Source organism: Saccoglossus kowalevskii, chromosome 8 (assembly GCF_978046115.1).
Source record: "Saccoglossus kowalevskii chromosome 8, keSacKowa6.1, whole genome shotgun sequence".
NCBI classification, from domain to species: Eukaryota; Metazoa; Hemichordata; class Enteropneusta; family Harrimaniidae; genus Saccoglossus; species Saccoglossus kowalevskii.
The window spans coordinates 23,432,697-23,448,114 of NC_140648.1; the positions used below are offsets into that span (position 1 = coordinate 23,432,697).

At 33.2% G+C, this 15,418-nt stretch overlaps 2 protein-coding genes across 4 annotated transcripts in view; one reads left to right on the top strand and one right to left on the bottom strand.

Moving 5' to 3' along the window:
- Positions 1-6,534, bottom strand: part of LOC100369908 (uncharacterized) — a 55,955-nt gene extending 49,421 nt beyond the window's left edge. The window contains exons 1-6 of the mRNA XM_085502372.1: positions 6,360-6,534; positions 4,361-4,531; positions 3,583-3,636; positions 2,000-2,067; positions 453-500; positions 18-191 (exon numbers count right to left, since the gene is read on the bottom strand). Of these exons, the coding sequence (XP_085358498.1) occupies positions 18-191; positions 453-500; positions 2,000-2,067; positions 3,583-3,636; positions 4,361-4,531; positions 6,360-6,480 (636 nt within the window). The 5' untranslated portion in view covers positions 6,481-6,534. The remainder of the gene's footprint in view (positions 1-17; positions 192-452; positions 501-1,999; positions 2,068-3,582; positions 3,637-4,360; positions 4,532-6,359) is intronic.
- On the top strand, positions 6,529-14,453 carry LOC100370351 (protein chibby homolog 1-like). Of its 3 annotated transcripts, XM_085502374.1 has the most exons (6): positions 6,529-6,651; positions 8,078-8,091; positions 9,620-9,670; positions 12,307-12,493; positions 13,352-13,467; positions 13,804-14,453. In XM_085502374.1, exons 3-6 carry the CDS (start codon positions 9,644-9,646, stop codon positions 13,912-13,914), a joined length of 441 nt encoding a protein of 146 aa, XP_085358500.1. In that variant the 5' UTR covers positions 6,529-6,651; positions 8,078-8,091; positions 9,620-9,643; the 3' UTR covers positions 13,915-14,453. The 3 variants fall into 3 exon arrangements, with proteins under 3 accessions (XP_085358500.1, XP_002733346.1, XP_002733345.1); XM_002733300.4 differs by lacking the exon at positions 9,620-9,670; XM_002733299.4 differs by lacking the exons at positions 8,078-8,091; positions 9,620-9,670.
- Positions 14,454-15,418: the final 965 nt, after the last annotated feature.

Here is a 15,418-nt window from a genome sequence, read left to right on the forward strand (position 1 = left end):
ATTACAGAGTTACTCACCACAAGGATCGCTTCTGACATCCTAGAATAAAATAGTCTTTTGAATTCAGCTTTATAAAATGGCTTTCTGTCTAAATCTTTTTTGGCTGAGGCTATTTTTTTCAGTATGGTCAATGCGTCCACGTCCGGTAGAGGTGTTAAGTCAGTTGGTTCAAATCCTGGATACTGGTAAAGCTGTAGGAGTTGACAAAACAGAGCAATGTAATTCTCAAAGAAAGCACCTTAATAAAGTATACACACTCTACATTATGGCCTGTCAGCAGAAATTATAGAAATCCTGAGAATGTGACTTTTTTTCTCACTCATCACATTGCATGAAAGACAATTTGCTTCCTAGAGTTACTGAACCCAACAAGTAAAACATTGACAGTTTTATATTAAGGTATAGATTAATCAGGGGAAATTGAAAACAATTTTTTGGTGGTGAAAACTTACCTCTACTAACTTTGGTTTAATGGCACTCATCTCCTTTGACTGCTGAGTCTACAACAAATTAAAGATATGTAGTAAATAGATTACCATATTAATTATTAACATTTTCTAGAAAAAACAAATACTGATTGTTGTGGAAACTTTTACTCAGAACGAAGCAAATGCTGATGAAGCAAATAAAGAAAATGAAAATGAACTACTTCAGCCACACCATCAGACAAAACAGCCTGAATTATCCAGGACTTCACAGCAGCTAAAAAGAAGCAAGTGAGACCCACAGGAACGACATAAGGGAATATCAGGGAAGAGCCTGAAAGAAGCACCAAGAATATTCAAAAATCAAGATCCATGGAGCTAAATTTTGAGCCATATGACCAGAGAGAGGGATTGATACTTTTATGACTTTTCTGTTAAAATATGTTTCAGTGATTCTCTTTTTATGGCATGTTAGATAACTACCCGTATTCTGAGACTTGGTATTTAACAGTTATGCAATTGTTCCAGTCCAGTTGTTCAATAGTAATATGTAGGACAGGATATGTAGTTGTAAGTTGAATAGTAATCAGTCAAGGCAAGTCATTAAGGTTCCATAATGTCCAATGTATGTACCCGGTGCCTAATTTGAATGAAAACCATCCATACACAACCAAGATTGGTTCTGGAGTGGCTGAAATACTTGATTTTGTTTTTAGCACTAAAACGGTCGTCATTCAGCCAACTTCAACCGCACCATGAAACAAATAGTCATTCATATGTATCCCAAGATGCATTATCATAATTGCATACCATAAGTAAAACCATTATTTTATTTTTAATATTTAGTAACATTATTATTAATCTTGGTAGTGACACAAATTTAAATGAAGTATAAAGCTACATTACTCTTGTATCAAAACTCATACAACACGCTAAATAGGTGGTGTACCTCTTGCATCATTGCAGTGTACATTTCTTAGCTATAGAGGGCGCTATTTAAACCAGGCACCTCTGACAGCAAGGAACTAAAACTGAAAACATGGCACAGTAAATGCTATGTTGAATCAAATTAACGTGTACTGTATGAATGACTTGAACAGACACTCGCGTACAGCACTAAATCGCCTAGCACCACAGCATGTCTTTCGCTCATCCACCGGCATCCACCAAAAAGGGAAAGTGATTTCTGTCCATACCGATCTAGGCCACACAGCGTAAGATATTGGGGCAAAGGCCCTCATATCTGTACGAATGGTGAAACTCGCAAAAACGAATTGTGCAGCTTTAATAACAGTAAAAAATACTGACAAATAATTGTGAACTCATAGTAACTGCCAACATAGGAAATAAAGCAAAGGAATAACATGTCTGAGAACATGTGGATTCTATAATGCATTACTTTATCTAATATCCATTGCGTTTTAATTTTCATTTCAGTGTAAACAGGTAAGGTGGAATAAATTGAGAAAACTGTCACAAAAGTGTTTTACATGTTTCTGAATTTATTCCCCATAGTGTGGATAATATCAAGAAGGATCCCAGTAAAACAATTAAGTAAAAGTTAACCTACAAACCTTTCTGCTGGCAGGCAAAGGAATCTTCGTAAGCTGCTTGACTTTAGTATTGACCTGAGGCAACAAAGCTGTAAAAAATAAATAAATATGTAAATACTTACAAATACATCATTTTCACAGATGAAAACCACCATCTTTTAGGCAGGTAAAAATACCAGCAGGACTTGAACTTCACAGATGCATCAAAGGGCTTCACACTATAGATGCCCTAAGAGTTGTCTTCAAACATTACAAATATTGTCTATGTTATTGCTAACAACAAATTTATTCAACATTGCCTTGGAAACTAGCTGGGTGCCTTTTCAAGCCAGAAGTTCAAGCCCTATACAAGCGATAATAATTCACCTTTCCGCAATTGAACATTTTTGTCATTTAGAAAACTCTTGCTTATCTGACAATGTACACAGCTCTACACACTGTTTTCTGTTTTAAACATGTTTTGCAGTGTTTTTGACTTGCTAAGTCCAGACTTTTTTATTCCTTGTTTCAGACAATTTTTTTGAGGAGGGCGGGAAAAAAATAAAATTAATTTTTTTTCCATTAGATTTGTGTGATTCTCAAAGAATTGTAAGTGAGATCATTGATCTGAAAGAAGAAATGAAATAAAAATTTATTCCATGTATAACCATGTTTCTCATCTGCATGAGACTTCAGTACTTTGATCATGATACTCCCACAAAAACTTGGGTTTGTTATGCGGCGAGCGAAAAAAAAAAACGAAGATATAAATAAGTTTTTTTTAGCAATTTTTTGCACTTACAAGTCGGTGGGCATGAGAAATTACGCTGAAATAAAATTTTATTTTTATTTCATTTTCGGCATCTGTTCATTCGGTGGGTTCGCGAAACAAGGGATAATAAAAGTCTGGCCTGAATAATACAAGGAAGCTATCACTGAGCTATCACAAAAGTTTCACTACACAATAGACAAACTCTACCCACCAAGTAACAACTGGCAGTTTGTTACATTCGGACAATTATCTGAATAATCGGCATTTCGTTGCCTTCAAGCAACTCTCAAAAATGATTGGCAGTCCACTGCCTCCAAGCAATTTTCAAAATAATCAAAAGTTCGTCACCATCGAGCAAATCAAAGTAATCAACAGTATGTCACCTCAAAGAATATAAAAGAAATCAGCAGTCTGTTGCCTCTAAGCAAATCGATGTAATCTGCAGTTCATCTCCTCCAAGCAAATCAAAGTAATAGACAGCCTGTCGCCTCCAAGCGAATCAGGTGTGACATGCAGCGCCAAGCAAATCAAAGTAATTAATCAACAGTCTTTCACCTTCGAATAATTCTCAAAATAATTGGCAGTACTTCCCAACAATATAGAAATGGAATGCAAATAGAAGTCTATGACATCCCATTAAGTGTCATGTTTGCATAAACCTGAATGGGGAAAGATTTTACTAGCATCCCAGATAGGCAATAGTGGAATGAGGTATAGGGAAGGAAACACCACATAGATTTGCTACCAGTAAACAAAGATTTGTATAATACATTCCATAGATAATGAACTAAACAAAATCAACATTGATTCTGAAAAAAGACTACTAACTAACTTACTAAAAAAAATAACTTACTAGCTTTAATAGAGTAGAGTCCAGCGAACTGATTCAATTCTCTGATTTCTTTTTCTATAAAGTAAAAACAATAACGTTTAACATTTTGTATAGGCAATAACTGTAACTAACTTTAGGCAAGAAACTGATAACTATTGGTACTCTCATGAATGTTGTTGTATGATTATTTATAAGTTTTTAAAGAGCCTTTTGAAACTCAAAATGGTGGTTGAAAATTGTCTACTCAACCACAGCAGCTTGGAAATGGACATCACTGGTGCAGATGAAGGTAATTTTCAAATGATCTGAGCATTGATTAATCAGCAAATTAGTTTTGCTCAAAAGGGAAACAGTTGATTCATCCCAGATTACCGGTACATTCATCCCAGGTAGATTTCTCTTAAAGTTAATTCATTTCACAGGTTGATTTGTTTCAAGTCACAAACAGGACAGTAAAAAAGAGCATCACAACCTTTCATTCAAATTTGAATTTATATTTATAATTATTCAAAAATTTTTTAAGTCAAATCAAAATGAGTGTATTCTTTAATTTATGTTTTTATGGAAAGTAACCCACTTTTACTCACTTTTACTTTACCAGTAAAGTTATAATAGTTTGCACTACACTTATAAATGTGCAGTAACAAACAATTCAGGAAAAATAGCCTGTTCATTTATTTTGAAGAATTTGTGTTGTACATAGGAATTGTAACAACCATACTCATGTTTGCCGTTTTGCTGTCTGAAACTATATGGCGTGGACAGTAATGAATAAAGAATACAGTACATGTTTTAATACCTTTTTGATAACCCTTTTCTCTGTACGGTGGCTGCACATCCATCGCTGTTCCATAATCATCATCAAAATTGGAAGCTCTACTTTCTATGACAAGTTCTGTGTAGCTTTGCAACTGCTGATCTAAGTGAGCTATTTTCTCATTGACTCTATCAATCGAGCCAATCAGAAATGCTGTTACATAATGGGTCAAGGGCCTTTCAGGTAAACACACATTTCAAAACAGAAATTTCCTATGTAGATGTATTCTGTTTCAATGGTGTTAGTGGATCAACAACAACAAGGTTACGAGAGGTGTCACAGAAAGTAGAGGTGTTAGAAAGGATTTAATGGCATCTTCAATGAAGAGGAGGTGATACTATAACAGCAAACTACATGTGCAAACAGTAAGGTGATCATTTTGACAACACAGCAAACATACCATATTTGCACTATGATAGTACTTTAACCTTTTCACCACCAGTTCCCTCTTTTCATCACAAATTCACAAAATAGTCCTGTTTATAGTATGCACTTTCCTTCAAAAGATTGGGACAAAAATAGCCAAATTTTTTTGAGTAAATATGGAAAATTTACTCAAATTTTGTCTGTTAGCTCCAAAATTAGGGTTCATTTCCAAAAATATTGAAGAATATAAAAAAAATGGAGCAGACAAATTTGGGTGAGAAGTCCGATGGTGAAACGTTTAAATGACAGGTGCGTATCTGTGGTCACAATATCCAGTACACTATAAATATTTGGTTAATGTATACACTTCTACTGGAAATGTACTTTTAAAAGAGCAAATATGGTAGGCTTTAGTTTCTCTAAAATTTTTGAATAAACAATTGCTAACCACCAAAAAATAAAATAAAAAAAAAACAGTACATTTAAAACATGAACAATTTAGTCATACACTTATTACATGTATGACTGCCTTGAATGACTACTATAATGATCTGCTTCATACCCCTGGCAAAGTTTCTAAATAAGGCATAACAGAAATCAGGTATATGAAAGCTATCACCTCTACATTGGGAGAATCCTGTGACTATCATTAAATTTGTTTCCTATTAAGCTTTTGACATCTTTTAATTTTATCTTATAGTTTAGCTACTGTATTTTGTTATGATTTGTATTTTATTTACCATACTGCGCCCTCTGATGGCATAATAGTGTAATAAAGTTATTATTATAAAAAATGGAAGGATCAATATTAACAATAAATGTTTTCACTGATTCTGGATATGGTAATTAAAGGGTGGGGGTTGTCACGCAGCTCATGTTCAAATTTCGTGTAAATAAACAATGTATTTTACATGTGTTGTATATGGTAATTGTTACGAGTCCCATATCGAACAGAACCACTACCCTTTAACTTGAATCAACAGCACAATTTTACATTTATTTTTTTTAAACAAGGATTTCTATTTTATGATGTTTTCTAATTCATTGAAATCTCTTTCCTCTTGCAAATTATGGTCTCTTCTCAATCCTAGGCAGGACCTCACGCCGTGACACGGAAAACGATTTTCATCTAGTAAATCCAAGATTGTATTGATAAATACACATATATAATGCGATTTGTTGTAGCTTTTCTATCAATTATGTTTCTATTAGCCACATACAGTGACCTTTGTTACAATTCAACTGTGAATTCCATGAAAAAGGAACTTAGAATTAAATAAATTCAAAAGCTTATTGATCATGTTAGTTGCGACATGGAGGTAGCAATACATATGAATGGTATTAATTTTATGATGTGCACATATAGTACTGGGTAAATCAGTCACTAGTGGTAAATAAAATCATGACTATAAAAATTTAAATTTATGTATTGTATTTTTGAAAATAAAACCAACTTCTCCAATAACCTGACACAACCACGTGTTATTACAATATTTTAGCGTTGTAGAGAACCTAGCAACCAAGACGGTGACATCGGTCTATTTTTACTCGACTGTCAACTGTCTGAGCAAAATAAAAACACAAAATTGTTAACTGTGATTTAACAAAAGGATACCGGGACTTTCATTCTGTTTTCGCAATAAATCGCTCTTGATCAAGTCTAATTCTTCTCTGGTTTTTAATAAATCCTCTTCATAAAGGTTCATCGGCGAAGTTACTCTGTTTATGTTCGCCATTTTTAATCGAGGATGTTCGTTGTATCTCTCCTCAAATGGATTACCGGAAATGACGTACGACAACAGTTAAAATAATACAGGCAGGGACGTGAAATTCCAGCGGTCGTTTTGTTGTTTTTGTTATCTACCTTTGGTTTTTGGTGCTGTTTCCGACACAATCATAACATCGAAGTAAGTAGTTTAAATCACAAAGTGTTCGTGCCTATTTGGGTTGCGCCGATCTCAACATTATTTGTTAAAATGCGAAATAATAACTGGTCAAAAACTGTTGTTTGTTTTCATCACAATTTTCCTATTTTTCGTTGCGTTGTCACTCAATGAATTATGTTTGTAAATTCACAATCAAATACACAGAACTAGCTTTGATATATTATGTTTGCAACATTGGAAATGTGTCATACAATCACCACCATTGCATATACATTCACTCATTTCAATGTTGTGTAAAACGTATTACTAAACACTGTTATTACAAAAGCCAACACCTCTCTCTACACCTCCCTTACTAAACCAACTCGACTGCAATTTTCTAACAGTAACATTAAACCTCTTGTAAATACTTACGCTTATGTTAGTGTTACAAAGTTTGATTCGCCGTTTTTTTTATTATATAACACATTAACCAAATAAACATAACATTATTTTTTAATGTATTCTCTCAACTACAACGATATCAGAAGGTCATTCAGTACAAACTATATTATAATAAATTAATCGCTCTAGAATCTTCAATTATTCTTCTAATATTCTAATTTTGCTAATTTCAATAACTTTTTAATAATTTGTCCTAGCATAAACCCTGCTTATTTGTTACCCCATTTGCATTAGATAATATACCTGTATTAATAATTAACCAGACATTATTCTATATTCTATTATTCACAGAAAAACATTGTAGCAGGTCATCTGAATAACAATATTAATATGTATTTTTTGACAAATTAAAAATATCCCCTTATAGATTTTATTGTATATCACATGTACCAGCTAGGGTTACTTTTATATAGACACTAGATCTGTTATACTTGTGGGTTCAACCACTGGTGGTCTCATCCATTTGATGATTTCATTAGAATGTGGCTAAAGTTAAATCAAGATTTTTTTTTCATTTTTTTTGGAGACAATGCTCATGCTGCAGTCACACGAAATTAAGACCAGAAATTTGTCTGTTTTGACTTCATTGTACACATGAATGTGCATAAATAAAAACAAATATTTATATACTTAGTAAGTTCTAATTATTCAGGTAGATTTACATGTACATTAATATAACATAGTAATGTAGAAATTACCAGAACCACCATGAAATGTATGTACCGATACATACACACAATACCAGTAACTATTTTTACACTATCTGATTTATCCAGAGTGATATTATTAATTTTGATCCAATGCTGTCTTATGTTTCTGTTAATTGCCATTCTGTTAAATTTGCATGTCATACAAATTCTTTCTTCTTATTTATATTACAGTATCTGTGTTTTTACTACTATACTAATGTATCTATGTTTTATTACATTTTTATGTGTGGATGTTTATTTCTTCTGACGTCATGAAATCTGTCATCTGTTCTTTTTTTAAATTTTGATCCAAGATATGAATAAGCTGGTGAGTTGTTAACAAGCATTTTAAGTCAAAGTGCCTGATTTTCTTGTCTCTCACTAATAAAACTCACTAGCACTGCCGCTTTATACACTGCACGGGTGAGATAAAACGTTGTAAGGCTGCATGCAGTCGGTGTGTTCTCTAACAACTCGTCTGATAGCATTATGAATTAAATTGATAGTCTTGCTGCTGGTCTCGGTGGTGTATGTCGCCACAAGCATGTGAAAAGAACTGTAAGCTGATTTATTTACAAGAAACAAAATTTCGCTTGTCATGAAATATTGTTAATAGGAGTGATGTTTTACTGGTATTCTCTTAATACAGGTAGTCACTGTGACATACACTGTGACTTTCACTGAACTAGGAAAAATATGAAATAGCAAACATTGTAAGGAATTTGACAGTGTATATCATCCATGAATGACTTCTGACAAAATCACATGTCTGTTTATTTCATATCGCAGTTCCTTTTTATATGATTTCATCTATGTGCACACTTACGTAAACTTTAATCAAAATAAAACAATTTCAGCCTACAAGCTCACTTCCAATAGAGAAAATACAATACTTCCGTTATTTTAAAAGTTCAGTATGCGAGTACAATATTCAAACTACATGTAATTGATTACAATACGTGACAAAGAATTGGTGTTTCATTGTTACATCAACACTGAGGGCGCCTCAGATTTAGGTAAACAATAGCTTTGAATCTCTCATGTGTTTGAAAAATAAAAATTTTACTCACTTTTCTTCACCTTTCAATACTTCTATTATCTTAAAAGTTGACTACTGTAAAAGGGTTAATTATTCACTGGGTTTTATTTTTGCTTATTTCGCTGACTGGAAAATGCGCAAAATTAAAACCCAGTGAATATGTAAAACTGAGCATAGAACACATTATCTAAATGATAAAACCGTGAATTTAAAATCCACTGAATATGCCTGAAATGCTAAATCAGCGAAATTTAAATTTAGTGAATATTAGTCATTTTACAGTATGTGGAGTACAATAATACAAACTAATTGATTACAATACGTGACAAAGAATTGGTGTTTCATTGTTACATCAACACTGAGAGCGCCTCAGATTGAGGTAAACAATGGCTTTCTGTAATTTTTTTTTATTTGACTGCACTTTTTGGGTTTTAAACTCTCATATGTTTGAAAAATAACAATTTTATTCACTTTTCTTCACCTTTAGAAACTGAAAATGCAGAAAATGCAAATTTTAAATTTAATTTAGTTTTTTTTGACTACAAAATACTAGTGAGAACATATTTTGCTCAAGAAAAAAGAATCACTCTGAAAAAACAAATAATGAATATTTTGATAGTTGACACATAACCTGAAGTATATTCATACATGTACAGATATGAATTTACATGTACCTTTCGCTTTGTTTACATTGTTAGAATAATAGTGGTTGTGAATAAAGCTAAGTACAATGGTTTACTGGGCAACACCCACAATACACATTGTGAAGTGGTTCTATAGATTATGTATACTCCAACATACTAATTTACCCACACAGGCTGAGTACTAAGTTACGAGCACTATGGACACAGGAAGAGTTACATGCTTGGTACTGTAGAAAAAACTTGTTTTTATTTCACGATCACTGTCACGTGTTGGTGGGTAAAAGGTTTCGAATTGTGGAGAGTTTTGTTGCTGTGTGAATAGTCGCAAAATTATTTCGCTCTGATCACATAAACTTAATTGAACTTTTGAACTCCACTCATTGCTTCAGCATATTAGTAAGCTTTTACACTCTGTTTCATCAGATTTTAATGTATTTGTGTTTCCCAAGGCAAGCACATACTTGGTGTGCAGTGTTTTCCTGGGATTCATTTGCAGCTTGTCGTAGTGCCAGTCTTTTTTTTTGATATTGTCTTCTTGATATGAGAGCTTTCCACAGGGCACAATAAAGCAATTTTTATAACCTTTCATCTTGTGGTTGGGTTCAGTTGGCCACATTCCAACTTGAGTAGGATTTCAGCGGAACTTGAACTTGAACTCTCACGAATCAATTGATAACATGAACTGCATTTATTTGCGAACGAAATTCTTCAACGAACTGATAAAAACATAAACTTGTAGAACTGACCCACAGTTGAGCACGAACAAAAAACTGGAACACAACTATCGTTTAACTTTTAAAAGTGAAATAGAACATTACGGCGTTTTCCACTCATACAGAGATTAACCAGTCAGTGACTGCGTTCTGAATCAATACTGTAATGGAATGTCAGTCAACACCTATGGCTTATTATGGTTTCAACGATACATCTCATTTTTCAGTGAGCAAAAACAAATTTTAGATTTCATTGATCATTGCAAATTAGGTGATAAATATGCAAATTTATGCATTTTAATATTCAAATTTAGGTAAATGTTTTCTGTTTCCTTGTTAATTGGTAGACAGTTTAATACATTCTTACATGTGTTTTTCAAACTGTCACTGCCTGCATACATGTACACTCCACTCACATTGTAGTATCACTAGAGTAATAACATTACCCGGTAGTGTGTATGTATCACCTGTTTCTGCACCGTTATTATCACCAAGGTTTTTTACTTGTTGGTTCCATGTGTAACAAAGTATTAATAATGTAATAAGAATATCTGTGTTCATTGAAGGTAATCAACATTATACCATGATCATTTCTCATGATAATATGAAATTATATGTTTTTATAATCACCTCTATTTTTTATCTAACGCTCTGGATTTGATTTTAATAAGTCTGCATTTGCGTGAGTTCCGTTAAATGATGAACAAAATCAAGTCTGCATCAGCATTGGCTACTGTTAAGGATAAAATAGTTACAGCCATGGCTGCTACTGGTAATACCACTTTGTTTTAGCCATTTATCAGCAGCGTGTTTAGCAAGTTCACAAATCTGGTGAAGATTATGTAAAATCACAAAATTTGTCAGATTCATGTAGCAACTTGAAATATGTTACCGTAACACATACTTTATGCAATATGTATTCTGATGTTTAATTTACCTTTCTGTGGGTGATGAAATTTGTTTTAAACAATGATCACGTTTGAAATTACTCCCATAGTCATTATGTGACAAAAATAAAATTAAATTTGATGCTGAAGACTGGCAATTTTTAATATTAAATGATTTGTTTGAAAGTACAAATATTATTGCAGCTTATCTAAGTATATAATATCTGGGATTTAGGTAAACAAGCTGGTAAAAAGGAAAATACTAGTATGTAAACCGAGTTTTTAAAAATTACTGTTTTGATGTTTTGAGAGTCAATGCTGGGTTGTAATTTAATATTTTGTCATCATCAATGCAAAAAACACAAGCTTGTTACAGTGACATTTAAACCCAGTAATTGAATATGGTTACCATTGTTACCAAGTGTGTACAAGTGGTCTGTAAGTAACCATGTAATGCAATATGCAACATATTTTGCATGTTAAATTGATTCTTATAATAATACGTGACAGGCAATCTCTAGGACAGAGTAAACCATATTGGGTCTGTTCAAGTCAATACGAAGCTACTTATAACAGTGTACCTAATTGGCTATCAAACCCCAATACCAAACAGTCAGACCAATCAGAGGGCAGCTTGTTTTTCGAAAAGTGTTTTTTTTTTGGCGTATCAATTCCTGCATTGTATAATGTGTGCTTTGACTCAATTTGACATCGCAAAGAGATATAAAAACATCTGAGCTGCAAGGACTAGCAAGCATTGCACTGGTTAGTTCTTGTGTTTCACTGTTGAAAAAGTGTAATTTATTAGGGTGGCATGTACAAAAGTAATTACAGTGTTCTCCACAAAACTGAAATGTGAGATAGGTGGCATTATTTGCATACAATTAGCATAACACAATCATTTGTTTTCTTATTTGCATATCTAAAGACGCTAAAGGGAAGTTGGTGGGTGGCACAACAAAACCTTAGTCTTGTGAAGAACACTGAATTTCTGTAACCATAGCAACCTATTTTATTGATAATAAAATTCTCGCTCTTACAAATGGGCATAATTATGAACAAAACTGCTTTAATTTGACATTGCCCACATATTTTATAATAATTTTTAAGTCAAAAAAATCTCTATGAAGTATAAATGTGCAATTGCATTTATTTTCTTAATGGTTGCTGAAGCAGCCACTCTCAGAATGCCTCCTATTCCGTACAGCGTTTTTGCAGTTAAATTGTATATATAACTTTCAGTTATTTATTTCTATTCAGAATATGCCGTTGTTTGGGGATAAGTTCTCGCCCAAGAAGACTCCAATGCGGAGATCTGCTTCGTTGAATAATTTGAATAAACTAGACCATGCTGTTAGGGAGGCGGAGTACGGTATGGAGTTTGGACCAGCAGCTGTCAACCTTGGTAACCATAAACTAGTGTTTGAAAATGGAACCTGGGTGGAAGGTATGTGTTAAAGTTGCACTATTGCACTCAAAAGATCTGATGATACATTTTAATATTCAAAAAAAGATCCTTGTTAATTCTCAAGTGTCAGACCATGATTAAAAAGCATGAACAATAAAACACAATTGTTCAGACATGATGAAAATCCAGAGCATGTGTGAGTGTTTCTCAGATATTTCCAAAAATTTCTACATATTCATTCCAATCTACACATACACAGTTAGCTGTTGTACAAGTGATAATACAACAAATGCGATATTTACTATATGGGGGTCGCCATCTTGAAAACTGCTTCAAACTAAATAAGATCCAAGTTGAAAAACACAAAATTGTCATTTCAACTCAGGAGCCAATCGGCCTTACAGTTAGATACCAATTTTGGTATACCCAGGGAAAGTGTTTTATGTTCTTCATGTAATTCGTATGATATTGGTATTTGTATACAAATAAAAGCATTCCAAATACTTGATAAAAGAGCATTCAAAATCAGGGGAACCTGATCTTGTTTCCATGGAAACAATGCTTTTGCGACTTTCTCGTATCTTCAAGCCTGACTTTGGTGGCCATATATGATTAGAGAATAGGTAAAATACAAAGTTCAAAAACTAGTTCAGGAACCCAAAGTGTTTTTTTTTTAGGAAGTTTTAGCAAATTACTGCCCCAAAAGTGTGTAAGCCATGACCATTCTTGAATTACATTATTAGGTGTACGGTATTCCATACAAAATCATTGAGGGATATTGAATTGGCTATTAAGAAAAAGAAGGAAATCTCAGTGTTAGTAATGCAACATGAAAACATTCTTTTTAATACCATCATATACAAGGACTGCATAAACTTTATACATTTCATTTTACAGATGGTTCACCTGGTGGTGCAGATCAAAGAGAATTCAACAAAATAAAGAAACAGAATCAGGCACTTTCAGAAGAAAACAATCTCCTTAAATTAAAAATAGAAGTGCTTTTAGACATGGTATGTATGTATGTATGTTTGTTTGTTGATTGATTTACCCAGACATTTCTGAATTGCATTTTATTCTGTATTTGTGAGGTTTTTTATACATTGGGTAGCACTACCATATTTGTGCTTACTTAAATGACAGATGTGTCTATGGTTGTGGTAAGTTACATTTTTATTGATCATGCTAGTATGTCTGAATTCGATGCTGTTGTCTTTTTTTTTTGCTGTGATCTCCTGTATGATTTCTATCTATTTCGCATTGCCTATGGTGATTGCAATATGCCCATTGACAATATTGTATAACTTTTGTAAACTTCAGTTTAATAATTAATGTTTTGTTCCTTGTAGTTGGCAGAAACAACAGCAGAGAGTCATCTCAGCCACAAAAAATTTGAAGAACTGAGAGGCGGTAGTGGCAGAGTGAAAGACAGCAAGAAACATACTGGATTTGGAGGATGAAACTAGAGCCTATATTAGTGCTGTAATTGTACATTGAACTAATGTGCAATAAAATGAATAGAGTGGTCTGAATCACTTCAAGAAATATCACACATAACGGAAACGATTGGTTTAATTTCAATCATGTGCTCATACAGTGTGTCCTTTTGTACATTACTGCTTCCGTCCAATCACACCCTGAAAGGTACTATGGGTAAATTATCTTGACATTAAAAAATAGACACAAAATGGCCGCCATGTGACTTGATTTTGCCCCTCAGGTAATTCCATGGTCTCTCGTCATTGCGTCCACTATTCTTTGGTTACAACAAGGGAACAATTGATGAGATGATAGAAGAGAATTTAACTATTTGTGGGCCAAAAACAAGTTCCATGGTGCTTTTTCTCTCAGCTGTCTATTTTTTATTTGTTAACATTCAATTGCGATTTTGCTTTTAAAAATAACTTTGTATTTATTTGTAATTTTTAGGCGTTTTAATTTATCAGACTCTACTATAAATTCATTTGTAAATCTTGAAATAAACTCATTTTCCTATAAATGGTGTCCAGTATTTTGTGAAATTAAAGAGTGCAAGCCCTCAACTATGACAGCGAGTAATACTAACTACTGTAAAACCATTCATTCTCACTATTTTGATGTTTTGGGCAATTTCACTGGGTTTTAAATTCATGAACTTGGCACAGAAACAATGAGTTCTATTGTTATTTTAAACGTTCATGTGGATTAAATTTAACAGATTTTACTTAATTTAACCAGTGAATAATTAATGCATTTACAGTAAAAGTAATTTGTAAATATATTTTTTTACCCCTTAGGGGTTGAGACTTGACTATGTTAGCAATGATGAAACAGTAGAGGATCCAGATTTTAATACTGAATACCGCTTGAGACAATAATGATAACAGTTTGACCTTTCCTTCAGAAGATTGGGACTAAAATAGCCAAATGTTCTGAGTAAAAATTGGGGTTCATTTCAAGGAATATTGAAGGATACAAGAAAAAAATGCAGACAAATTAGGCCGAAAAAGTCTGGGGGTGAAAAAGTTAACATTTAAAGTGTAGAGTCCCGATGCGAAAGCATTGACGATATGTTCTGTGAAAGTATTAAAATTGGGGGGGGGGGGCTCTAAGTTCGTGCAGTCCTTGCTGTCATGCTATTCAAAGTTAGTAAACAATTACAATCTTTGGTACCTTCTCGCAAATCTGGCTACCACACAGACAATGCCTAGATCCACCATCATTTTATGAAAAATCAAAATGAAATTAATCTTCATAACTTGCAAAATTCATCTTAAAGTGCTTGAAAGTATTAGCAAAGAATAAAATTACCTTCTATCAACATTGAAATTAATCGGTCCTGGCAGCTTTCACTTACTGGGTATCGATGGAATGTTTGGTCAATTTGTGTCACCTTTCACTATTTATAAAAATTGGATCAAGACATGATTGGGAAATTGTGTCAATTTGGTTCAAAATTAAAACAAGCAGCCTATCGGCTGAGAT